At 42.2% G+C, this 27,295-nt stretch overlaps 1 protein-coding gene across 6 annotated transcripts in view; it reads left to right on the top strand.

Annotated features, from left to right (window-relative positions):
• Positions 1–27,295, top strand: part of COL5A3 (collagen type V alpha 3 chain) — a 144,005-nt gene that overhangs the window by 62,998 nt on the left and 53,712 nt on the right. For all 6 annotated transcript variants that reach the window (XM_061614515.1, XM_061614512.1, XM_061614514.1 and 3 more), the window contains 15 exons: positions 1,353–1,409; positions 2,879–2,932; positions 6,873–6,926; positions 7,026–7,079; positions 9,416–9,469; positions 9,557–9,610; positions 11,294–11,338; positions 13,626–13,679; positions 20,370–20,414; positions 22,679–22,732; positions 23,582–23,626; positions 23,974–24,027; positions 25,552–25,596; positions 25,950–26,003; positions 26,413–26,457. In XM_061614515.1, the coding sequence (XP_061470499.1) occupies positions 1,353–1,409; positions 2,879–2,932; positions 6,873–6,926; positions 7,026–7,079; positions 9,416–9,469; positions 9,557–9,610; positions 11,294–11,338; positions 13,626–13,679; positions 20,370–20,414; positions 22,679–22,732; positions 23,582–23,626; positions 23,974–24,027; positions 25,552–25,596; positions 25,950–26,003; positions 26,413–26,457 (768 nt within the window). The remainder of the gene's footprint in view (positions 1–1,352; positions 1,410–2,878; positions 2,933–6,872; positions 6,927–7,025; positions 7,080–9,415; positions 9,470–9,556; positions 9,611–11,293; positions 11,339–13,625; positions 13,680–20,369; positions 20,415–22,678; positions 22,733–23,581; positions 23,627–23,973; positions 24,028–25,551; positions 25,597–25,949; positions 26,004–26,412; positions 26,458–27,295) is intronic.

Genomic DNA, 27,295 nt, shown 5'->3' with positions numbered 1-27,295 from the left:
CCCCACCATTCCAGCTCTCACAGTAAGAGGAAAGGTGTCCCAGGCAGAAAAGATCCAAGGAACAGATTAATAAAACTATTCAGTCAAGTGATATAGGAGAAGAGGAGCAAAACCTACATCTTCTAGGGCTGTTAGCCAAATTGTTCTGGGGTAAAACTTTTCTTACTGGTCACAAGTAAGGTTACTGCCTAAGCTGGGGGTTCATCTGAAGAAGCCACCATTTGCATGATTGATTGAGGTTTACAGTGCAGCTATGCCCAAGTCAAGGGCAGCCAACTTGTTGCTGTCCAAATGTTTTGAACTACAATTCCTATCAGCCCCAGATAGCATTCCTAATGACCAAGGATGATGGGAGTTGTAGTCCTCAATGTCTGGAGGCCACCAGGTTGGCTGCCCTTGCTAACTCTAAATGAGGGGACAGTTTCCCTTTTCTCTTTTTGATTTATATCAAGTGCATCAGAATTAGTCCTGTTTTTACCAAAAGAGGAAACTGAGGCTGAAAGAGGCTTCCTTAGCCAAGACCAGCCTCCAGGGACTCAGCTTGGTCCTTCGAAGACATAGGGCAAAGGCCCATGACACAAATTTGCATATTAATAGTAATACTACTACTACTACTACTAATAATAATAATATCCCGCCCTTCCTCCCAGTAGGAGCCCAGGGCGGCATGTTATACATATACATACATAGTTTAATTCAGAGCTTGGAAAAGTTACTTTTTTGAACTACAGCTCCCATCAGCCTAATTGATATGTATAGATGCAAATTCAGGCTGGCTTCCAAAGGGGAAGCAGCATTAAAAGCATTTTTTAAAAAGTTTTTAAAAGAAAGCAGGGAATGAGCCGGAGATCCAGAGCCTGGTGCAAAAGCTATGGGGATTGGCCCCCCTTGGCCACTCCTAATAATGTCCCTACCAACGTCTGAGCCATCTTTCTTTCTTTCATACCGTTTCAACCTCTAAGCAGTTTATATGCAATATAGATTAAAATAAAGAATAAAAGATGTGAAAAAAGTTATGCCTAGTTTTTTAAGAATAAAATTAGCAGCTACATTATGAAATAAAACAACATGCTCCAGATCCCTGTCTGTCACTCCTGCCCACAGAGACATTGACAAAACTCTGTAATTTTGTTGTACACCGCCCTGAGAGCTTTCTGCTATAGGGCGGTCTAGAAATGTAAATAAATAAATAAATAAATAATCCTTTCTCTCTTTACGAGGTCAGTTCTGCAGACTGGGCTGCCCTGCTGTTCAACCTCTCCTTCAGCCCTCCTTGTTTGCTGAACTTCAGTTTGTCTTCAGTTCTGTTTTAAAGTACCCCCTAAGACCCATCATTGTGTCTCTCTCCTCAGCTTTCCATGAAGGGTCCTCCTGGTCCCATGGGGCTTACAGGGCGGCCAGGGCCACTGGTGAGTAGTTACCACTATTTGAAGCTCCCTCATATAGTCAGGGGAGAGTCCTTTGGGGAGAGTTTGGACATTCCTTCTGTACCATGCAAGAGGATTGGTTAAGAAATGTGCTGTGTATCTGGGCTGGGCTGAGGTGGTAGTGGGTGAATAAATTGTGATTTTTGCTTTTCTGCATGTAAAATAGTCGACTGGAGCAATGTGGGACATGGCATCCAGATGTTTCTAGTGCCTTTAGAATATTGGGATGAGCTTTTAACTCCCCTGGCAACTTGTCTGTACCTCCTTTGGGTTATCTCTCTCAGGCCCAGACTTGGTGTGACAAATGGGACTTGTAACAAAATATCAGAGTGCTCCTGCTCCGGGTTCCAGCCTGCCACCTGTGTCCTTCTCCAGGATACTCCATTTCCCGCCACCTAGTTTTCCATTCCATAGTAACTGAGCATGCTCAGTCTTCATTGAGCTGGTGGGGGGGGAGGGTTCCCTAACTTTTTTTGGTACTTCTAACATAAGACGAGCCTGCTGGATCAGGCCAATGGCTAATCTACTCCAGCATCCTGTTCTCACCGTGGCCAGTCAGATGCCTCTGGGAAGCCTGAAAGCAGAAACTGAGTTGTCAGTCCCAGCAACTGGCATTCAGAGGCATACTGCATCTGACAGCGGTGGTAGAACATAGCCGTTGTGGCTAGCAGCCATTGATAGCCTTATCCTCTATGTATTTGTCTAATCCTCTTCGGAAGCCATCCAAATTCTACAGATATTGGGGTTCCCCCCCAAGCCTACCCTCTTGTGTGTGGATGCTGCAGTTTTGGCTACTTAAGGACTGACATTTAGCAAACTGAGTTTACTATAAGCATATATAATGGTAAACACATGGCTCCTTGAAACTACCAGCCACAGGTTGAGCTGTTACCTCCTGCTGCATAACATTTAGCAGATACTGCATTATGTTATGACATCACAGTGTTCTCCATGCCTCTCCATCCTCTGCCATTGGCAGCAAGGCCATTGTAATGCTGCAACACAAGATAAGCTGTGCTAAACTTACTGAGGGGAAGCTAGCCACATGGTTGCTGTTTTCAGGAGCATGTGTGCATCTCCTAATGCTTCATCTAGTTTGCCCCAGATATACATTACTTTGGGGTATTTCTAGAAAATATATCTGGGATGATGGATTTCCCTCCCCCCATTGTGGGGCTGTCAGCTATACACTAGGGCCCCACTTTTCGGCGGCCTGCTTTTCGGCGTTTCGCTAATACAGCAGTTTTCAATGAGAGTAAGGCCCCACTCATTCGGCACTTGTTCAGCTTTTACGGCGTTTTGGGGGCATTGGGCGCCATTTTGTTGACGGAGTTCCGCTTTTTGGCGGGGGTCTGGAACGTAACCCGCCGTATGAGTGGGGCCCTACTGTAGTTGTATTCTTGATTAATCATGAAGGGATCAAAGTTGCTTATAACATTCTTTTTTTGTAGGGTTTACCAGGGAATTCAGGACTGAAAGGAGATTCAGGTGACGCAGGCACACAGGTAGGTTGCTGACGAGCAGCTGGAGTGGTCCTTCTTGTCTACGGGATGGAGTGGAAAAATGCCAACCGCAAATCTAGTCCCTCTTACCTTACCCGGGGATTACTTTTTCTTTTCTCTACACTTCCAAAATACTTTTGTTCAAAATAAAATTCCATGAAGGTTGAATTTGTATTCCTGCAAATGGACAGGAAATCTCTTTTCCTCCACCCCCTCTGATGATGTCATGCTTGCTGACTTTGTGCATGGATTTGGGAGATTCACTTAGCCCAGGAATGGAGTACGTGTGGCTTCCAGGTGTTGTTGGCCTCCAGTTCCCATCATCCCTGATGATTGGCGATGCTGGCTGGGGCTGATGGGAGTTGGAGTCCAACAACAACTGGAGGACCCACACCCTTGGCTTTCTGCTGTGATGGGGTAATCTTTAGAGTGGTCTTCTGAGGGTAGCAGGCAACAAGGTTCTCACACTGGTCTTAATTGAATTATGTAGCTCATTTTTTTCAGCCTGTTCTTCTCTTTTTCCTCAAGTAGGCAGGAATGAAAAGATTCCACCCCCTTGGGAGTAGAATGATATTGTGGATGCACATCTCTCTCCTTTTGGATATTTCACCATGCTTTGACTATCCTATCCTCCGCACCCCATGCTGAGATTTTTTTTTTTTAAAGGCTTTCTTACATTTATATCATACTGCCAGGCCAAAAAAAAAATGCTTTCAGAGCAGCCTATGCTAAAACAGAATAGAATTCATTCAGACTAATGAAACAATGAATAAAACAACAGTACAAAGTATAAAAACACAGCTCCAGGGAAATCATTAGTTTGCTAATGCTGTCCTAAAAAAGGAAAGCCGTGACCGGTCTTCTAACTGCAGGGAGGGAGTTAGTCAGCCAAGCCTCTCTCAGCAAGGTATCCTAAAGATCAGGGACCACAACAGAGGAGGATGTCTGTCTGATTGCCCCCCACCGACACTTCAGAAGGTAGGGGCTCCCATAACAGACCTTCCCCTATGAATAATGGAGATATGAGGGAGTGTATATGGGAAGAGGTATGCCTTTAGATATCCAAGGCCATTTAGAACTTTGAACTGGTAGCCAGTGCAATTGTGTGAGAACACTAAAGCTGGCATAAAGTCTAGCCATTGCATTCTGGACCACTTTTAGTATCTGGAGACATTATTATTATTATTATTATTATTGTTGTTGTTGTTGTTGTTGTTGTTGTTGTTGTTGTTGTTATTATTATTATTTATTAACTTTATTTATACCCCGGCGCTTTTCCAAATTGGAACTCACGGCGGCTTCCAGATAAAAAACAGATACAGTTAAAACCTACCAAAGTTAAAAACATATAATACATAAGTAAATAAATATAGACAGATATAATTAAAAAATGAACTCTAATTTAAAATTAGAGTTAAAACCTTCCTCTTTTCCAAAGCATTTTAATTTAAGTTAACCTGATTTTCATATCTGTTGTACTGATTTTAGATTGTTCTTATTTTATATGTTCTTATTGTATTATATTGTGTATTTTATTGTATTCTCTGTGTTCACCGCCCAGAGAGCTATTGCTAGTCGGGCGGTATAAAAGTCTAATAAATAATAATAATAATAAAATAGCATTTTAAAATAGCACTGTTTCTGATATTAAAAACTATACTCATAAAATCAGAATAATTAAAAAATAAACAATCAAGAGCAATATGACCTCCTTTTGGGCCTATCCTTAGCCGCCTTCGGAATCAAAGGCTTGCTGAAATAAGAAAGTTTTTACCTGTCGACGAAAGGACTGCAGGGAAGAGGCCATTCTTATCTCCTTAGGGAGGGAATTCCAAAGCCTAGGGGCAGCCACTGAGAAGGCCCTATCTTGTATCCTCACCAGTTGTACTTGTGCGGATGAAGGTATTGAAAGAAGGGCCTCTCCTGAAGATCTCAGGGCCCGGGCAGGCACATAGAGGGCGATGCGGTCTGACAAATAGCCTGGACCCAAGCCGTGTAGGGCTTTATAGGTCAACACCAGCACTTCGAATTGTGTCTGGAAACAAACTGGCAGCCAGTGGAGCTTTTTTAGCAGGGGAGTTGTATGGTCCCTGTAATCAGCCCCAGTTAGCATTCTGGCTGCAGCACGTTGTACCAGCTGAAGTTTCCGAGCAGTCTTCAGAGGCAGCCCCACGTAGAGCGCGTTACAGTAATCTAAACGGGATGTGACTAAGGCATGTGTCACCGTGGCCAGATCGGACGGGTCAAGGAACGGGCGCAGTTGGCGCACTAATCTCAAATGTGCAAAAGCCCTCCTGGCCACTGCAGAAACCTGGGAATCCAAATTTAAAGCTGAGTCCAGGAGGACACCCAAACTGCGAACCTGTGTCTTCAGGGGGAGTATAACCCCATCCAGCACAGGCTGTATCCCTATGTGTATGATAAATGGTACAAATGAAATAAAACATTAATGGTGAAAGGTTCCACATGGCAATCATTACAAAGGGCTTCATTTTTCTTCCAACACAGAGATTAATCTTGGTGTTGGAAAAAATGACACACGTGAAGGAACTCTCGGGCTGTATATATACTACAATTTTGCATGCCTTCAGTACGCTTCATGTGCTGTTTTGTGTGTGTGTGTTGTACATGTGACATCAACCCCAATCCAGACATATTCCATTTCTTTTGATGACTTAATGCATTTTTTTTTCACAAACCGGTTTTGCTGCATTTCAGCTAGGTGTGTACAAATGATGAAACTGCATGTGAACAGTACTTTTCTTGCAGGGGATGGTCCCCTACCACAACGATGCTACAGTGGCTCTGTGCCACAAAGTGGAGCATCCCACTTCTGCCCTGGGGATGTCACTTAGCTTCCGATTGTTCATTCATCTCCATCTTAGCTTCTGCTTTACCAGTGGGATACTATATTATTATTTGTATTATTTTAAATTGTTTTTAGATTTTTAAGTGCCTTTCACGGTTTTAAGGTTGTGCACAGTTTGATTGTATTTTAATTGTATGTTTTTCTATGTTTTTGACTACATGTAGTTCTATTTGTAAGCCGCCCTGAGTTCCAGTTTGGAAAAAGGGCAGGGTAAAAATAAAGTTTCAATTCAATTCAGTTCAATACTGTTGAGGTTGGGGGACACACTGTGTTTAACCTGCTATTTTGTGAAAGTCTGGTATGTGGGAAAACTTGTATTTCAAAAATAGGTTGGCTGTGGGCACATGCACAGATATAAACAAATACCTATACATGTGCCCACAATGGACCACAGGTTGCTGGAACTCAGTATAGTTTCCAAATCATGTGAAGTACTAGTTCCCCTCTATTCGTCACTGGCTAGGCCTCATCTTGAGTACTGCGTCCAGTTCTGGATACTGCACTTTAAGAAGGATACAGACGAAATAGAATGGGTTCAGAGAAGGGCAATGAGGATGATCAGGGGACTGGAAACAAAGCCCTGTAAGGACAAACTGAAAGAACTAGTTCTCATGCTGTTCAGAAAGTGCAAATTTGATAAATTCAGCTTTAAATGCGAACAGAATCTAATTTCTCCCCACCCCTACATGAATAATAAAACATTATTATTGTTGTTTAACCTGCTATTTGTGAAAATCTGATGTATCAGAAAACCTGTATCTCAAAAATAATTTTTAAAATTGGCCATGCACTCAGGTAACCAAATCCCTATGGACATGCTCACAATGGGATGTGGAAACACTAATAAAGGGGAGGGAGTTGAGAACACTGATGTGCACCACCTGAAAAGAACATGCCCACTCTTGTGTATAGCAGCAATATAGCTGCTGCTTCAACTGTCACTGTAGTGTGCAGGTATGGACAACTGTGAAGCGATGTACACAGAAGTGCTCCGGGGGGGGGAAGAGCCCTGTGCATTTCAGACAATTAGTGTGTACACAGCCTTGGTTTCAGTTGTATCCCTTCCTGTTACAGGGTCCTCCTGGGATGCAGGGACCAGTCGGGCCTCCGGGGAAAACTGGCAAGCGGGTAAGTGTCTTTGCCCTGTCCCATCCATGGCTGTGCAACGTTGTGTAATAATGCTCCCATCCACCTCTTTCTCTCACCCTTTCCCTTCCTGTTTTATAGGGTCGCTCAGGAGCAGATGGTGCCAGAGGACTTCCAGGAGAAACCGGACCCAAGGTCTCCAGATCTTTTTTGTGAGGTGGAATTGGTGCCAGGGGGGGTGGGGTGCGAGTTCTGAGAATCCCAATTCCATTGTGGTGTTTCCTGCAAATGGCGCAACCGTGGGGTGCAAGCAGAGCGGAATCCAATGTTTCCATTGTCATGTTGAAATGGCACCTTTGGCAGCAGATAACTCCCTTTTTCTTTTTCTTTTTAGTCAAACAGGTGTACAAACTATGTGAAAATCAGAACTGTTTCTCTGTATTTTGTCCAAATCCTGGAATCAAAACACTGCTCAAAGGAAGTTGTGTGGGAACATAAGAGGAGGCCTGCTGGGTCAGATCCAGAGCCCATCTAACCCAGCATCCTCTTCCCATCACTGGCTGGCCAGATGCTTCCACAAAGCCTACAAACACAGGACATGAAGTCAACAGTCCTTCCCTATGGTTCCTAGCGGCTGTCTGCTGTTCAGAGATATAATACCTCTCTGAACATGGAGGATAGCCCCAGAGGCTCTGGAACTAGCTGCACAGGGACTGCCCAGCTCCTTTGCTTCCCAGGCTCTGAAGCTTCTGTGGCAAGTGTGGAGAACCTTTGGCCCTCTAAATTTTTGCTGAACTACAACTCCTGTCATACCTGCCCATTGGCCATGCTTGCTGAGGCTGACGGGAGTTGTAGTTCAACAACATCTGGAGACCCAAAGGTTCCCCACTTCTGTTCTGTGGATTCTTTTTTACAAAAAGGGGAGGAGGATCCAGTTTTTTGGGGCTTTATGTATAAATGCCTGCGAGCAATGCTTTGTCTCCAAGGACAAAAAGGAAAAAAAAGAAAAGAGAGCTTTTTGAGGCAGCTGTTGAAAAACGGGAACATTTTTCAGTAATCATGAAAACAACCCTATACTTGTTAGTCACAGGCCTAGGTGTGAGAAAACATGAAAAGAGCTCTACTGGATCAGACCAAAGTCCTGTCTAGTCCAGCTTCCTGTTTCCCACAGTGACCCAGCCACAATGCTCTCCTGCTGTCGTTCTCCCATGGCTGGTATTCATGCTGCCTCTGATCCTGGAGATAGCATATAACGGTCATGACGCGCAGCCATGGATAGCCATATAGTCTATTAATTTGTCTAATCCTCTTTTAAAGCCATCCAACTTGATGGCCGTCACCTCATCTTGTTATAGCAAATTCCACAGTTTAACGAAGAGCTGTACATATATTAGGTGTTTGGCTAATTCTTCCTATTTGTCCTGTTGAACCTTTGTAAACCAAGAGGAAAGCGGAAGCTAAAGCACTCCACTTCCTTCTAAATTCAAAAGCACGTCTCAATTTCTTTAAAAATGTGGCAGATGTCGAAGGCAACCTCTTTCCCTAACCCTAGAAAGTACTCCACCATTTCATGAACCGTTTACTTTCTTTTAGGACCCTTTCTGATGTTCTTTTTATTGTGCATTCATGACCATTTGTGCTCATGATGGTATCAGGGAGGGTATACACGATCTCACTTTCAATAAAGTTTGCACTGCAAAGGTTTTGGAGGAGATATACTGCTTCATTTCCAATCGGTGCATGTCCCATAACTTTCTCCTGAAATCCTGTAACAATTACTCCAGGGTGGTTTTGTGCGTGTGTATGTGTTCCACTTTTGATGCACTATAACGCAAGCGCTCTCCTCCAGGCAGCAATAATAGAATAGCATCAGGCAAGCACCACAGAACAACTAATAAAGTGGAGTAATGTGTGGACAGTCCAGCATAAATCCACCCTTAATGCATTGTTATGATGTGTTGCAGAATACACCAGCAAAACCCATCAGTCTGGAGGGGCCCTTAGAATTTTTTTTTTAATGTACTTCTTTGAAAGCTATGGTCTCCCCCACCTTCAGCGCTGTAGCACACATTCCTTTTTGGTTGGTTTTATGAATTATTTATTGGTTGTTATAAGCCCACTGTGAGGATTGTGTCTAAGGATGGAAAGATGGGAGATTTTTATATATATAGTCCAGAGCTTGGAAAAGTTACTTTTTTGAACTACAACTCCCATCAGCCCAATCCAGTGGCCATGCTGGCTGGGGCTGATGGGAGTTGTAGTTCAAAAAAGTAACTTTTCCAAGCTCTGATATAGTCCCCTCCCACACACACACACTCCAGTGTGAATACATGTAAGGAATATCCCCCATAGACACTTATCTAGCTTGGTTGCTGTAAAGATGGATTCGATCATTATAGTGAAGCTCTTTGCACAATTAAAAGGATTATAGGAATGAGAAACAAAAATCTTTTGGAATTTTTAAAAGGAAGCGTTATGCTCACTTACTGCAAATCCTTGTGGTGCTCATGCTGTTTTCTTCTCGCTTATAGGGTGACAGGGGCTTTGATGGGCTCCCAGGACTTCCTGGAGAGATGGGGAACCGGGTGAGTATATCCAAATATCTATAATGCCAGTGCTATCTGTCCATGGTATCATCTGTATTCATCTCCCCCTCGCTATCCCCTTTACAGGGAGATGTAGGCAAGCCAGGCCCACCTGGAGCTCCTGGCGAGAATGGCGCTAAGGTAAGCATTGATTCAGGACATATGTGGATGGAAACAGCCAGAAACTAGTGCTATTTTCTTTTAGAAGACAAAAGGGGTATTATCCTTTAGAAAGAACATTTAATTGCATTGGCCCAGAATGATTAAAGCTAGTTATTGGGACAATTAGGCTTTTGTTTTTTTTAAGAGAGAGATAAACGAGGGGTTCCAAAAAATTAAGGATACTGTAGTATGGTTGGCTATATTCAAGCTTGAGGAAAGGTAGAAAAGTATCAACGCAATTGATACTTGGGCTCATTTGTAAATTTATGAGAACAGGAGATACATTGCCAGTTTCAAAGCAGACTCTATCATAATTTGTATTTTGACAGGGGCATTGCTAGGTAACTAGGGCTCAGGTCCATGACACAAATTTGCATACAATGTGCTAATTTATATGTGTAGATGTCTCTGGGAAATGAAGAAGGTGGGTGCCTTGAGTTCCACCAGTACTATGCTTTGCAGTGCACCCAGCTGCTCTATAAACAAAGTAATAAAATAAAATGTTAAAAAAGGGTGCAGGAGATCTTGGACCTGACACAAAAGACCTGGGGCTCAAGTTCCCAGTGCCAGCCCCGCAGCAGTGCCCCTGATCTGTGGATCTTCAAATGGTGTTCCAGGGAGTCTGCATTCCTTTTGAGATCAGTCACAGCCGACCAGGGTCTATGAAAGACTGCTTGCTTGCACCACTGCTGCTCTTCTCTTGTAACGTGCAAAAACGTAGGGGAGTTTAAAGAATGTTCTATAGGCATCCTCTGTGGTCATATGGGTTGGCAAGAACCTGGTTAGTCCCTCCCCACACAGTGACTGTTTGCGCCTTGGAATGTGTCTCAGAATCCCCTACAAAACAGAAGGTTACCACAGTAGAGAGGCGACTCACACCAGACAGGTCAGTGTCAAAAGTATTCCCTGAAGGTAGAAAGTTGGAAAAAAAACAAATACTGTTTTGTACATAAAAGCGCTTAAAAACAAAATACGCTACTACTTGTTATTTATTGATCTTATTATTCATAGAACAATTACTGTCCCACCCCTCTGCTGCCCATGCATCACTCAGGGTGGCTACAACAATTTAAAATCAGAATACAATAAAAAATGTTTACTGTTAACTGCAGTCATCAGGTTGATTCCAGTGATGCCCTTTAGTTTGCAGAAGAGTCTTTGATGTAGTAGAGGCCTCTGCTGATGGAAGAGGAAAGGAGGCAATTTTTTAGCAGGTCTCCCCACTTCCCTTTGCAGTTCCCTAGAAGATTAGGGAACCTTCCAGAATGACATGGCAGATGGCACGGGGGAAGAGGAATTGGTGAAAATCACTTCCTTCCTCTTCTGCTAGCAGAGGCCTCCACTGGAAGGGCACCATCAGATACAAGCTGTCTCCAGCTTGTAGATATGCAGAGCACCCAGCAGCTCAGAAATATGGAGAAACTAAGGCTGTGAAACCTGGTCTTTATGGGTTGCCAGTTACAGACTACTACCTCCCCCTTGTGGCTGGAGTCTCTATATTTATCTATATATTGAGTGGTTACTGTGTGCTCCTTCATTGGGTTTTTCCATCCTCTGTGACCAAATGTGTGTTAGTTGGGGGAACAGGCAGCTGGGACGGACACAGCTTAATACCCAGGCGGAGCTGTCATTTCACCTTTTTTCCTACCTCCCCCCACCCAGGGTTCTGATGGCGTACAAGGGCCCAGAGGACAGCCTGGGGAAGCTGTGAGTATCTGCCCCCCACATTCAGGAGAACTAGATGTAATGGGTGCTTTGGGATGGAGTTAGTGTTAGCCATTGTCGTGAGAATGAGAGGAACAGGAATGGAAAACAGGAATCTTATGGAAAACATGTAGGCTTGCTGTAGCCTGAAATGTGAAAAGGCAGGAACAAGTGGGGTATCATTAAGAACCTAACAATTGATGGGTTGGCTGATTTTTAAAAAAAAAAAAAATAATTCAAAGAAATGGCAGGAACTGCATGCTTTCAACATTTTTTTGTCTTTTCTCTAAATCGTCTATGTATGAACAATCACAGAGATAATATTATTAATGCTTGTGGATCCTATCACCTTAAAAGTAATAACCTGCTATTACGCTTAAGTAATAACCATCATATGTTTCATTCTGGAAAATGAAAGACATAGGAGAGGCTTTAATGTGCTGTTGACTGTCTAGAGTATCTATTGTGTGTGTGTGTGGGGGGGAAATTTAGAATTTATTGAATCAATGCATGACGCTTTCTAATCTCCATTTTAATGTTGTAAGTACATGATATGATATCTAAAACTACATTTTAAAAGAAAAAGAATCGCCAGGCCAGGCCAGATCAAGTCCTAGGGGAGTTTACAAGCACAGCGTGGTGAAGATGGTCATCACTAGTTTGTCTAGTTCTTAAGATACGAAAAAAATAATAACAGCAGAATTGAGTGGTAAAATTTTCTGGACTGAACCGCTTTGGGCTGCAGTGGTAAAGTTGGATGCTCAAATGTTCCCACATTAAATAAAAACCACCCTGTGTTTGTTGGGAAGGAGGAATCTTCTTGACCTGTTAGTTTCTATGTGCAGGGAATGTTTTGGTTTTTGGTGGGGCATACAAATGTGCAAAATATGATACAGTCTAGGAAAAGCTTTACCTTTCTTCGCCTGGACATAGAGGTTCCATTGTAGGTTGTTCTAAATGCATTCTTCCTGAATTTGTCTGATCCATTTTTAAAGCCATGTATACTAAGGAACATCACAACATCCTGTGGCTATGCATTCCATGAACCAAAGTTTCTTTTGTAGAAACCTTTCTTATCAAAAGGATACTTAAAGGCAGTTTTAAGCACAAGAAATGCACCATTGAGGTTTTTACACCTTTGTCACACCCAAACAGTACATTAAGCATGCATCCCCTTCCATCTGGTCATCATCATCATCATTCAGCCCTTCCTCCCAGAAGGAGCCCAGGACGGCAAATAAATGACCGAACACTAAAAATATCTATACAACATCATAAAAATGAAACATTTTTTTAAAAAAAATCTTAAACACAAAACATCTTAACAAAACTTTTCAAAAACATCATATGAACAATTCTGACACAGACGCAGACTGGGATAAGGTCACTACTCAAAAGGTTTGTTGAAAGAAGAAGGTCTTCAGCAGGCATTGAAAAGACAATAGAGACTGCACCTGTCTAATATTTAAGGGGAGAGAATTCCAAAGTGTTGGTGCCACAACACTAAAGTCCCACTTCCTATGTTGTGTGGACTTCCTGATGAGACAGTATCTGCAGGAGGCCCTGCAGAATGCAGTGATCGACTGGGTATATAAGGGGTAAGATGCACTTTCAGGTATTCTGGTCCCGAGCTGTATAGGGCTTTATTCATCAAAAACCAACATCTTGAACTTAGCCCTCATAAAATCATATTTTGATGTTACTGTGCATTTCCATACTCATTTAGGGGACGTGGAAAAATGGGACATTGTGGCATCATAATGCAAAGTGAGGCATAACACACATTGCAGAAGTAGAGAGGAGGGAGTGCCTTTCCTGCGATGTCTACTTCTGCACTGTGATGTTGCACATGTGTTAAAGGAATACCACATTTCCCCAAAATTAGATGCACTGTATTCCTTGCTGGTGTATCCTTTGCTGTTGCATTTGTGATGTGGAGTGCAGTTGTTAGATTGTCATGGGCACCTGGTAGTTAGTGTCTCTGATGTAAAAAATAGCAAGTCATACATTTTGGGTGGATGGGTGGATGGATAGATGTAGGGTGGAATTATCCATGCCCTTTTACAGCTCCCATGTTCCAAGTACTCATCCAGTTTTAAAAAACATTAATTTGGAAAAAGATCTGCAAGTGTTCTAGCATCCATTTCTTCTTGAATGGATAAAAAGGAGAGTGGCACTGAAAATAAAATTATGGTTGGGGCACACTCTTTGGATGATGCAGAAAGACTCCCAGAAGAATCTGCAGGACATGTTATTAGGCGTGACTAACACGTCCATCTTTTTTTCCTAGGGCATGCGTGGTTTGGCTGGCCCACGAGGTGCTCCTGGCCCCCCAGGCCAGCTGGTATGAATTCCCTTTTCTCTCCCCTTCCTGCGTTTGGACAGAACAGAAATGAAAACAGAGAGTTCAAGCAGGGGGTTGGACTAGGTGGCTTCCTTTTCCTTCCAATTCTGTAATTATTCCATGGTTTCATGAATGGGAAGAATTAAATTCAGAGGTAACATTAAATGCGTCTGAATTTATATCCTGCTGTTTACATCTCAAAACTTGACCTTGACATTTGAATTTGGGACAGTGTTTAACTTTTGAATTTTGAGTTAGGTTTTGAGTTCTGCTTTTGATGTTGCCCTGTGTATGCATTTAAAGCCCAGTACAGATATAACATCTCTGATCTCCTAATCCTCATTTGGATTAGGAGCATGCTGCAGATTTGCCTGCTCCCCTCTTCATATAAATGTCCTCCCTTTCATCCTGTGCTTTCTTTAACCACAGTTTCGCTTCTCGGCCTTTTGGCTAAGATCGAGTGAAACCTTATCTCTGACTAAGTGCTAGCCATAGGCCATGTCCACATGTGGGCATTATTTCTTTAATTGGTGGGGATGGAAGGATCTGTCAGTTTCGGTTCTCTCAGTTCTTCATTTTTTTCAATCTTAAATTCAGTGTTCAACATTTTGGTAGTAATTTGCAATTTTTTTTTTAAATCCTCATGAAAATTCTTCAGCATTTTAGTACGAATTTCTCCTAACATACACATTTCTGTATACAGTTTTGACTGGTGTACACATTTTTGCAAGCAATTTCTCCTAATACAATGCATTTTTGAAAGTTATTTTCATTAGTATATTCATTATTATGCACATTTTCTCCTAACATAATGCATTTTTGTAAGCATTCTTTGGTTGGAGAAATGCATTGGAGAATTTTTGGATGCATGCGAATTTTGAAAGATGGCCTTATGTCAGTTTTCATATTGTTTAAGAAAGTGCAAATTTGATAGATTCGGTTTTAAATGCGAACTGAATCATATTTTTCCCTCATCCCTGCAAAGTGGTCATTCAGGTCTAATTTTTCTGAGTGTGCTATGGTACGTGAGGGTCCACGCAAAGAAAAGATCCTGGGTGTGGGTTGTATTCAGTGCTAGTCTTACTCAGAGTAAATAGACATTGAAGTTAATAGACATGACTAATTTGGGTTAATTAATTCCAATAGGTCTACTCTGAGTAGAACTTACTTGAATGCAGCCCTATTTTTTTTTGTCCCTTCCCTCACTCACTCCTTCAACCCCTTCCCCAGTTAGTTTATGGGATGAAACTGTGGTTTGTGTGTTCTTTTTTTAAAAAAACATTTTTGTACAGTTCCATTTTAATAGAATTGTGCATACTCTACAGTACTAAAAACAAATTGGAGCTGGTTAGTGTTCTGAGTGGAGGGCGTGGGTGTGTTTTCTGTACATTAAGAACATTCCTCTCTCCTGGCCTTCTACACCTGGCATCCAACTTCACCTTAAAACCCCTCAAATCCAACAGTGTTGCTGAGAGGGAAGGGGAATAATTCAATAATCAATCAATTGCTCCTGAACCTCTTCTCACTCTTTTTTTAAAACCTCTTGAAAAGTCCCAAAAGAGAGGTTTGGGGCAGGGCAGGGGAAGCAAGAGGGTTTTATGCTGCAGGGAGGTCCTTGCCTTTTCCTGCTGTTTTTTTTAAAATAATAGGTCCAATAGCTCCGTGCCCCAGGGCTTCCTTCTTCTACAAGAGACTCTTGGTGAAAAAACAGCAAGAAGAGGCTCACGTCCCCCTCTCCTCAAGAACATTCCAAGGTGCTTTAAGTTGAAGGTCAGTTGGAGAAGGCTGGGAGAGAGGAATTGTATTTTGTTTGTTTATTTAATTATTTCATTTATAGCCCACCTTTCCTCCAAGGAACTCAAGGTGGTATACATGGTTTTCCTCCCTCTCCATTTATCCTCACCACAGCCCTGTGAGGAGGTTCAGGCTGAGAGACTGGGACTGGCCCAAGGACCCCCAGGGAGCTTCGTGGCGGAGTGGGGATTTGAACCCTGGTCTCCCAGATTCTATTCCGACATTCTAACCAGTACATCACACTGGAAATACCATAGATTACAAAAAGAATGGCACATGCATACCCTCTCCTCCTCCTTTGAGAGCATTAAGCGGCCCCAAGCTTTTATGTTTATTATTACAGGTCTTGCACAAATCTGCTCATGCAAGGAACAAATGGATGTGGGGATGTGGCAGTAGAGGCCACCCATTGAACTGTCTTCATCACACAGTTTACAACCCTCCCTCCAAATGCACTAAGGAACTTCCACACCCAGCAGTGAATGGAGATGCATGATGGGCTATTTTTAATTCTCAGATTTTTGGGGTAATGGAAAATCAGGGTTAAAAGAAGGAAAAAGGGCAGACTGGCATTTTCATGTGAACAACGTTGTGTGGATGCTGTGAAAAAATTCTGAGCGTGAGCAGCACTGCGTCCACAGTAAATTGCTGCATGGAAGCACCTGGACATAACACTAAGCAGGATTGTCCTCATAACCAGTTTGAAAAACGCAAGCCATCCTGTTAAAAAGGAGCATCATTGCAGATACAACACTACTTCATCTTTAAAATAGACCATGGAAGGGAGAGGGGGTTTCATATGGGAGGTGGGAGGAGGGAGGAATCAGGTGAGCACTTGGGTTAGGCAAGAAATTTGATGCAGTTCGCGTTTAAAACCAAATCTATCAGATCTGCACTTTCCGAAACATGAGAACCAAAACACAATGATCCATCAAAATTCACTCTTATCCAAATGTTGTGATGTAGTTCTCCAACTAAGCCGTGTTTGTAAAAATGGCTATATTAAGAGAAAGTGTGCATAAAAATGTATTAGTGAAAATAACATACAAAAATGCCTTACATTAGGAGATAATGCTTGTAGAAATATGTACATTAGTCAAAACGGATACAAAAATGTGTTTAGTAGAAATTCTCACTAAAACGCTGGAAAACTTTGTTGACGATATTTTTTAAAAAAATCACAAATTGCTGCAAAACTGCTGAGAACTGAATTTAAGATTGGAAAAATGAGAAACTGAGAGAACCAAAATTGACAGATTTTTCCATCCCTAGCTGAGCACCAGCACACTCCTGATTTTCCTATCCATGACCAGGAGACTGGGAATACTATGTCTGCACTGAGCCTGAAAGGCAGAACTCAGATTTCAGTGGCAAAATGCACATTCCCACCACTTCTCAGAGCAGTGGCCCCCACCCCTCCCTCCTCACTTCAAAGATCAAATCTGAGAATTTTAAGGTTAGAACTTGAATTTTAGTACAGGGGAGAAGGGCCATTTTCTGGCAGAACCTTCCTTTTCATCATATACAAAGTTCTTTTTACTGTTCTTTTACGATTTTGTGGTGCTGAATCTGAAGAGTGTCACTCTCTAAACCTTGGAGAATTTTCACAATTTCAATTCTAAATTTCTCAATATAGCAGATGGAACCTTTTCCTTTTATATTTAATTTTATTCAACTGCATGAGACTCATCCCATTTGGATTATGAAAATGAAATGGACTGCCTTCAAGTCGATTCCGACTTATGGGCAACCTTATGAATAGGGTTTTCATGGTAAGTGGTATTCAGAGGGGGTTTACCATTGCCTTCCTCTGAGGCTGAAAGGCAGTGACTGGCCCAAGGTCACCCAGTGAGTTTCATGGCTGTGTGGGGATTCGGATCCTGGTCTCACAGTTCATAGTCCAACACCTTAACCACTACACCACACTGGATTATAAGCATCTCAAAATTATTTAAGAATTTTGGGGACATTGATCAGTGGTGGATTCAAGGATACTGTTAAGCATGTTGCCTACCTTCAAAAAGGCAGAATTCCAATAAAAACAGCATTTATTAATGCATTTACAATTTTTGGATGGTATTTTTAAACATTAGGTGTTTTTATTACTAAATTTAAGAATTAAATTACTATAGTTATTTCCATTATTAATTTTAAGTACAGCACAAATACCTTCATCGCTGTAGTCCAAATCATCATGTATAATTCTACTGCATTCCATTCCATGGCAAGTGCAGAATGTTGTACCCCTTAAGTGGACTTTACTGCACCCACATGCATAATTATAACCTTTGGTGCATGAACATTTGATAAGATTCAGTATCATGTTAGGTGCTAGAGAGGGAGCTTGTGGTAGCTTGCAAGGTGTGTAGTTCTCTGTTGTGGTTGACAAAATCTCTCATCCAAAATTCAGAGGGTCCATTAGAGATGAACGAATTAGATGGGCAGACTTCCATAGTGATGTTTGAAGGTTCGCTTGTTTATAGTGTTGTTGCAGTGCACTGGGTGTTGGAGGCACCTTACAAAGTGTTGGCATGTTTGTTACTGTTTTGCTGGCCATGTGCTTCTTCCACAAACGAGCATGCGAGCCTTCTGTGGAGGTCTCCCCTTGGCTGCATAGCTCAGCAACAAAGATGTCACACTGTTTCATTACAACTGTTTCTTCCGAAGTGGGGTCACCAACAACTTTAAGTGTGCGTTCCAGCTTTTGGAGAACGTTCAGCATACGACCTTTACCAATTGCAGCAAGAGATGAGGTTGTGTCACAACCAGTTAGAGTGTGGGCAGCTAGCGTATCTGTTATATATGGGTTGTGAACTGTGACAACATCACTTATTTCAATTACTGATTTGGGCCACAACATTCTTCCATTGCAATCAGTGTTAATATGCATTGGGTATATATATACCCGATATGCCAGCAACAGCAAGACATCAGCCTCATCACACCTTACTCTTATTAGATGATCTGGGGCATTTGATGCCTTCTGCATGGCTATGTGCACAATATTTAGGTCAGCTTCCTCATGCATGCCCCATAACCCAACACTAACTTCCACTGGTGATGGCTCTGGACCGATTAAATCAGTCTGGGGGTTTTGTTCGCATCAACATTCATCAACAATCAATGTAATCAAGTGTGTTTTTTCCTCATAGAGTTCAATACCATTTCTCTTTTTGGTGTGGAAAAGCCAGAGAGAGTCGGTATTGCCTGGAATTTGCTCCTGCCATTTCTTTCATGCAGGAGTTTTGATACTTTTCTCATAGTATTTGTCAAACACTACATGCATGACGGGAGCCTGTTTCAGTTCTCATTCTGCCATCACTTTGCATGCACGCATGTACATTTGCACACTAGCTGGTTGCACTGGCCACAACACACACCAGGGCATGGCACAGTCGTTAAAAATAATTGTGTGGGGTAGAGAATGGATTGTTCAAGCACTTCTCATGATGGCAACTTTTCCTTTGAGCACATGCTTTAGGTGTCTGCCGTATGTCACCATCTTCATTGTAGAGAGCAGTAGGCATTGGGGCAAGTTCATGACTAAGTACATCACCCTTGTTGATGTCTCAAGATGATGTGAGCAATCTCATTGTGCAAGCATACATCAGAATATGATCCACAACCGCTTCATGATTACCTGCTGCACTCAGCTTCACAGATTTAATGACCGCTGTTATTATTCTAGGTTTTTTTTGGAATAGTTCCATGAAAACCAGAGGACCAGTTACTCACAAATTCAGTGTACTGACTGCTCCCTACAGCTACTGCATCATGCACATTTAATGACCAATCTTTCAGAATTTGGCCACTGACTATGTTTATTAAACCATTCACTGGGTGACTGCTGTCATCAAGTGGATCGATACACGTTGTTAAATAATCCCAGATTTTCACGCAGTCTGCACAATCAGCCTTGATACATGGATCAGATTCTTCTTTGTGATAGGTCACAACATTCCCTTCCTTCATGTCTTCCAGTTCTTTTACAATCTGACCAAAAATGTGTTGTGACAGACCCCAAACAGCCAAAGTCTTTGGTTTCAGAATGAATCCAATTATGCCTCCAGGGCCACAACCATATTGCATGTATGTTGTCTCGATAAACTGATCGGTGTATAACTCATTCCAAATACTTTTCTAGTGCCTAACTATGTGTTCACCTGTCATGAACCTTATCAATAGATCTTGATCAAGTTTTTGCAAAGTTTTCAAGTGGTAGGACCCATACCGTGCATAATTCACATATCCTGCAGCGAAGAAATATGGGAACATTGACTACTGCATATAATTGCAGTAACTAATCACCTTCTTTCTCAGCACAGATGAAATTCATCATAATAAAAACAGGCTTCAGAAAGCAGTCAGTCCATAGTTTTGAAGTCTGACTACTTTCCGACTTCTTATCAGTCAGTTCCACCATATCATCCATAGATGCATCATCTGGGAGGTCACTAATAATTCCCTGCAATATTTTTTCTGCAACCATCCTAAGGGCTCTCACATTTTGAAGAAACATGTCCTGAAAGCATCTTTGGTTCACCAACAAATGCATGCTTTATGAGGTCTTGTAGTCCACTATCACTCATTAGTGAACCAGCCCATCTAACAAAGGATGTAAGACTGACATTATATATATGAACCGTGTAAAAACCATGTAAAAACCTTATGTGATGTGAAATTTTCCCATGGTTTAGAGAGTGGCACTCTTTGGATTTGGATTCAGCAGCTCAAAATAATTTAAGGACAGTGTGTGTGATAAAAAGCAAGATTCGGCCTGCTCTCTCCGGACTAAATCTATCTTGTTTTGAAACAGCAGATAAATAGATTTTGATGCAGTTTTATTCTTGGCATTTCTTTGAACTTGTTCTGTGTTGTGTGTTTCCCATCCCACAGGGGATCAGTGGTATTGATGGGGCTCCTGGACACAAAGGCAACTTGGTAAGAAAGCACAGATCCTGGCATATTTCCCTGGTACATGGTAAAGGGAAAGGTTGGGTGTGCACATGTGGCGGAGAGGTATGGCTACAAAAAGAGGTTTAAAGAGCTGGCAACTATGCTAAGCAAGCATGGAAGCTGCTCCTTATGCCATTTGCCCTTAAACTATGTGAAGGGAAGTGGTAAGAAATTCCATGCTTTTGAGAACTTGTGAAGAGCATGACATGCTCTGCTAGGTGGCTTGTGAATACATATCTGAATCTTTCCTAGCTCAACTTTGTTTGCAAAATCTTGAATTTATTTCTGCTGATTTCATTTCCCCCCCAATAATCCCCGTTATGGCAGCTGATTAATTTAAAGTGGATTTTTTTTTAAGTGGGTGGGAGTTGGGTTAAAATGAAATTGTATGTTCTCATAATCTGCAGAAACAAGATGCATCGGTCTGGGTTCTTACGACATGTTTATTCATAAGCAAGTTCCACTGAGGACAATTGGACTTGCACTCTAGAAAATGTGCATAAGATTACCTTTGGTCAATCCTAGCCGAGACTTAGAGCCAATGCTACCAGGTTTACTCAAAAGAAATCGGATTTACTTCCCAATACACTTGTTCAGTATTAAAGTATTGTGCCTAGAATGTAATTCCCAAGATTCTCTGTGATATGCTATTTACTGGAATAAGTTCTGGAATATGTGAAGCAGTAATAAAAGACATTGGTCCTTTGAATGTGTGCACTAGAGTGCATTTTCATAAGCTCTTTAGCTTGCCTCCACAGATTTCTGCTTAGGAGGAGATCTTCCAAGTGGCTTAAGCCTTGGCACCATTCAAGTCTCAAGCATTCATTTTGATTGAAAAAATTGTAATGGAGCCAACTCAATCTATAGCACACAGTTTAAGCTCATGGCACAAAGAAGATGCACCAAGAAGGGCAACCTACAAACACACCAATCCTCATACCAGCTGTTTTGATTTAGTGGCCTGATTTTTAAAGGAGTCAGTGCATAGTCTAACATAGCCAGAATTCCTTTGGCATGACTCACATTTTAGCTTCTTAATCAAGTGCTTAAATGGGGGGTGCATATCCAGAAAAGAAAAATCCAAGCTGAGCCATTCTTCTCTTAGAGTGCATTTATGTGCTTTCATAGTGCATGAAACATGGGTGGCGGCGGCTGTGTTTATATATAGTGCAAATGTACATATGGGTGGTGAGATGGCTGCAGGGTCGATTTTTTTTTTTTGCCTGTGCAACAGAACCTCCCCTTTCTCTCTTCTCCCCTTACCACCCCCAAATCTGCTGCAGAGGATTTGGGAAGGGTGCGAGGGGAAAGGAGAAGGAGGGGTAGTTCTATTGTGCAAGCAGATGTCCTTTTGCAAATGGGACGGTTTTATTACAAAATACAACCCATAGTTTTCAATTGTTTTCCATTTTGTAATTAATATATTTCATGAACAAAAGTACATGCTAACTGGCTGCTGTATCAATTAACTCATGCTGATTTGCCACTAAATGCAGCCTTTATACTACCGCAGAGCATAATCCAGTCTTTGGTCATGTGGCCCACATCCTTTTACACTACAGAATTACATCTCCTTAGAGACAAGCGAGTCAATTGTGAAATGATGGATGGCTTCTTTTGCTTTCTGAGCATTTGGAAGGATATTTTAAACACAATCACTCATTTTGAAGATGAAGGTTGCAATCCACCACAGAGTTAGGCGGGCTTCTCCAACGTACTTAAGTTGTTTGCTAGATTTTTGCCTAAATGTCCAGAATATTTTAGAAGCAAAGGCTGTAATTACTGTGCAAAACAGTGTGTTTGTTGGATTGTTTCCATGGAATGGAAAATAAGTGCCCATGTTCTTTGGCTATAATAGTTTCATTATTTGCAATAAAAATACATATTTTCAATTTGTGCTCACCTAGGGTAGAGGAGCCAGTTCCATGCCCGTATGCAGAATTTTAAATTCTGTTGTGCTGCTTCTACCCATCTATATATGCTATCAGCCCTTAGCACAATCAGCTTAACTACTGATAAAGGTTAAGAAATGGGAAACGCAGCTTACCTTCAGAGTACACATCTTCCAAATGGGCAAGGAACCAGATCTCACCCTCTCCCAAGTATTTCATTTTTCAAATTCCTCAAACAATTTTAGTCACAGCTGCACCACAGAGTGTGTTTTACTGCTGTTGTCTTTTTCTCTCTCTACCTCTGTATCTGTGTATGTGCACAGAATACTGATTGACTGCAGGATTTTCTGTCCTCAGGGCATTCAGGGTGAACAAGGCCCCCCTGGACAACAGGGAAACCCTGGACCTCAGGTGAGTGTTTTGCACTGCAGTGTGTGTGTGTGTGTGTGTGTGTGGGAACCAAGTTAGATGTGATCTAAACATGCTACTTCTTGCTGAGTTTTTTTTTTTAAAAACAACAACAACCGCAGTTGGTACCATGTGTGTGGATGACCTTTGTCAGGACTGTAGCATGCTCTCTCTGTGTGTTGCGTTTATGTGCATGTGCTGGAGGAGGGTAATCCTTTCCTCCCAATCATGATCCTGACAAAAAAAAGTCTCCCACCCATGTCTGCTGTTAGCCCCAGGATGAAAGGTGTGATTGATGTCTACTTTAGTCCTGAGAGTGGGAATGGAGGGGCTGGGGTATTAAGATTGGCGATCCCAGGGTGAAGACAAGCATAATATATGGTAACACAAAAAACTCTTAAGATATCATAGAGAGCCTGGCTTCATCCCTCCTTTACAAATGAAATGATAGGCATCCATACCAGTAAATTGAATGCAGACTCATCCATCAGTGCATCTATTTCTAAAAGCACTGCCTGAATATCCTCACATTTAGTTATTCATTAATCACCTTATGAATGAAAAAAAGGAAACTTTGGAGATCATGTAGGAACCCCTTTTGGATATCATGGGAGCTAGCCCAAACCATTATGCACAGCTGATTTTTGCTTGAAATCTGATTCTGTCTGCCCCCTGAGCTTGACTTTGGAGTGAAAAATATATGTTCAAATGGAAAGGTTCTTTTTAAGGGCTCCCTTAATGCTCCGAAATGTGTCATACCTGAAGAAGGGTAAAGCATGTAGGATGTTTGAGATCCCTGGCCTTCATTTTCTTGTAATCAATGTTTGCCACCAATTTGTCTCTATCTTGTAGGGTCTGCCTGGTCCCCAGGGTCACATTGGGCTTCCGGGCGAAAAGGTGAGTTGGAGCATGGATATGTTGAGCCTGGGCATGAAAATATTGTTTCAGGAGAGTGATTTGGAGGCCTGCTATGGAATGTGTGAGTTGTCCTGTTGCAATGTGTGTCCAGACATGCACTGTGGTCTTGGAGGTCTGTAAGCCGTACCAACAAATCCCCATTCACAAAGCACTGCTTCTTAGCATCAGTATTCACCTGGCCATTCACTTTTAAAAGAAGAAGGTATGGAGCTGTATCCTCAGCACAAAACACTTTGATGTCACAGTTCAGATTTTCCTGTTCTGTCCTGAGCAAGACAGGATTCAAATAATGTCTTGCTGACCATCCTTTCTCACCTCCCCTACAGGGTCCACCAGGAAAACCAGGGATACCAGGACTGGCTGGGATGGATGGACCTCTGGTGAGTGCCAAGGACATTGTAATAATCCACAAGCCTTACACTGAGAGAACACTGATGCTACAGACACACTAGTTGCTTCAAAAGCAGCCCGAGCATTTTCTCTGGATGCTTTTTGAAACAACTCTGCTGACAGCTGGAGACATTTCCCTTCCCCACTGCTGGTAGGACTGCCCACAGCAAAGTCCTGGGCCAGTCCCTGTGTCTGCCTAACCCTACAGCAAAGTGTTTCTATTGGACACACCTGTAGTGGCTATGGAGTTGAAGTCTGTGTGAAGCTGACTGCAAGGTAAAACCTGCTGGAGCTGCAACTTCTTAGGTTTTGGAGTAAAAGAGGGCCAGAGTTTGCCTGGCATCATGTGCTCAGCAAAACTGCAAGTGTGTCATACCCTGAGTGCTTCCTTTTGTAATAGGTTCAACATCTGGCTCAGTGGTGGATGGTGCCTGTTGTGACTGGTAGGACGGAAGGCAGGGAGCCCAAACAGTAGGTGGAGGTGGAGTCAAAAACAAGCAGAGACAAATAATCTCAGTTTTGTCCCCATGCTCCTCCATGATGAATTCTACAAGAGCAACACTTGATATTAAAGAGGAGGAAGGAAGATGGCAGCCAGTGCCACCCCCAGGACAGGTTGTAAGTAGGAAAGTAGGCGTTGGAGGCCTGCTGAGGGTAGGGATGTGCTAGAATTCCACCCAAATCGGATTTGGTACCAAATGTTCCATTAATTTGCTTATTCTCAATCACTGAGGATTGGATTTTAATGTAGTGAATTTCCATAGCTATTTTAAATGGACTTTAAAAAAAATCCACCTCTAAAACATTGATTTTAAGAATGATAATTTACTGATACCTCCTTTAAAATATTGTTATTAATATTAATATTTTTGAGCAAAAACCCCAAACAGATTGTTAAAAGCAGTAGCTAGCAGATACAGAAGAAACTCAAATCAATGCAAGCCTGTTATGTTGAAGGAATGCTTTTGAACCCGCACTGGCCAACAGATCCCATCCCTAGCTGAGGGCAGACTGAGTTTGGTGGGGTAGTGTCCCAGTTGCCCTAATGGACCGTCCTGTACAGAGCTGGATGGAAAGAAACACACACTGAGAGATCTATGTGAATGCTGAAGGGGGGGAAATCAGTATTTAATCATCAGTACTAAACTGGTTCAATGTCCCCCCCTCCCCTCCCCACATTCATAGAGAAGCAGTTAAGAATTCAGGTCTTGTGCATAAGAAAAAGTATTCATAGATTCTGTTTTTACCCCCTCCAAATGCCCAATATTTCCTTAATAGACCGGGAAGAAAAACCAAACAATCCAAAATAGAAGAGGTTCTCCCTGCCGCTCCCTATCCCGCCCCAATGCAGACATGCGTTCAGAGCACCAGCAGGAGCAATGAGGAGGGAGAACTGTTTTTGTGTGTGTTCCCTGTCCAGTGGCTCCCTTGCGAAGTGGTGGGATATCTTTAACTGGGCTTCTCCTCTCCAAGCAGCTACATCTTTCATCTGTGTCTTTTATGTTGCATTTCAGGGTCATCCTGGAAGAGAAGGGCCAGCTGGGGAGAAAGGAGCACAGGTAAAAGGTTGAGTGCACCAGGCAGATGTGGATGCTAAGGGCCCGTAGCCAGCCTAAAGGTTTGGGGAGAGGGGTGGCAAACAAAAAGTAAAGGGGAAGCAGAAAAACTTCAGTAATAAATTTAATTATTTATTTTTTGTTTTAAAAAATTGGGGGGGGATTTTAGGGGTGCCCCAACCTCCCTGGCTTCGGACCTGACTTAAAGACTGTAAACTAGAGATTTGTATCTCTTTATGTCCCTCAACCCCCACTTCCCCATTCTAAAAATTCAGAAGTAGTACAAGTAAGAACACCTTAATAGTATCTTCAAGAAAAGTTTCGTGTGGCATCTTTTCAAAATCTTTCTTTTCCAGGGTCCATCTGGTGCAGCAGGTCCAGTTGGCTACCCGGGTCCCCGTGGAGTCAAGGTAGATACTTGTTGCCTCCTTTTGCCGAGTTCCATTAACTCAGAATGAGAATCCCAGCTGGGTTTTTTTCTCCCCTACCCCACTGCCACATGTTGCTGGGTCCTCCATTTACAGCTGCCTCCTGAAAATGCATACTTGGAAGAAAACTTAATGGAAATCATTGGCATTACAAGCAAGCATAATTAGGATCGGGTTGGGTAAGGTTCTTCTGTGCAAGACACCTGAATGCCACTCTTTGGTATCTCTTGGTACCTGACAACTTCGTCTTGTCTTTCCAGACTCAGTAATACCTTCTCAGTAGATCTAACATAGCTTCCTGGCTGCCTGTGAGCATTGTTTCTATGTAAATACTCTATGCTTTTTTTCCTCGTTCTTGCTAACGTTGCCATACCTTTCTGTGTGTCTGCAGGGGGCGTTTGGAGTGAGAGGCCTGAAAGGCAGCAAAGGTGAGAAGGTACGTCTCCAGGTATAATGTGAGGTATCGGTCTCAGACAAGAAAAATGGAAATGGACTGCCTTCAAGTCGATTCCGACTTATGGCGACCCTATGAATAGGGTTTTCATGGTAAGCGGTATTCAGAGGTGGTTTACATTGCCTTCCTCTGAGGAAGAGCGGCATTGACTGGCCGAAGGTCACCCAGTGAGCTTCATGGCTGTGTGGGGATTAGAACCCTGGTCTCCCAGGTCGTCGTCCGACACTCTAACCACTGCACCACACCGGGATCCCATCTAGACTCTTGATACAGCTTCTCTGCCCTTGTTATCTCTGTGGTACACTGTGTTCCAGAATATGTAAATTTCATCTGTGGGGAATAGATGCCCCTTCCACAGGTGTGATTCTCTAGTATTGGTTTTGATTTGAGTGTCATGAGCCTATTCAGAGGGCTGAAAGTTCTCTGTGATCTTTTATGTCAGTTTTTAGGTTGAGACACTGTTTACAGTCAAGTAGGCTTGTGATAGAAGGCATTATGTAGTGGAGATGAAATCTTGCACCAATTTGAAATCCATCCAGTTTTCAGAACTCATTTTTTAAAAATTTCAAACATTTTCAAATTATGTTTTTGAAATTTGATTTTTTGAAGGATACTTTTTAAACAAGCTGAGATTGTATTTCTTGCTGATGAATTATACAGTAATGGTGCTAAGAATCTACTGCTAGATTTAACATCTTTTTTCTTTTCTAAAATCAATATATTCAACAGCAATTCATATCTGTGAATGTTGAAGAAATTCAAATTAGGAGAATATAAATTCAAAATTTTGCAAGCAGATTTGAGTTAGTAGTTCTGCCAG

This window comes from Rhineura floridana, chromosome 3, assembly GCF_030035675.1.
Source record: "Rhineura floridana isolate rRhiFlo1 chromosome 3, rRhiFlo1.hap2, whole genome shotgun sequence".
Lineage (NCBI taxonomy): Eukaryota > Metazoa > Chordata > Lepidosauria > Squamata > Rhineuridae > Rhineura > Rhineura floridana.
The sequence above is the reverse complement of the archived record's forward strand: the minus strand, read 5'-3'. Positions and strand labels throughout refer to the sequence as shown.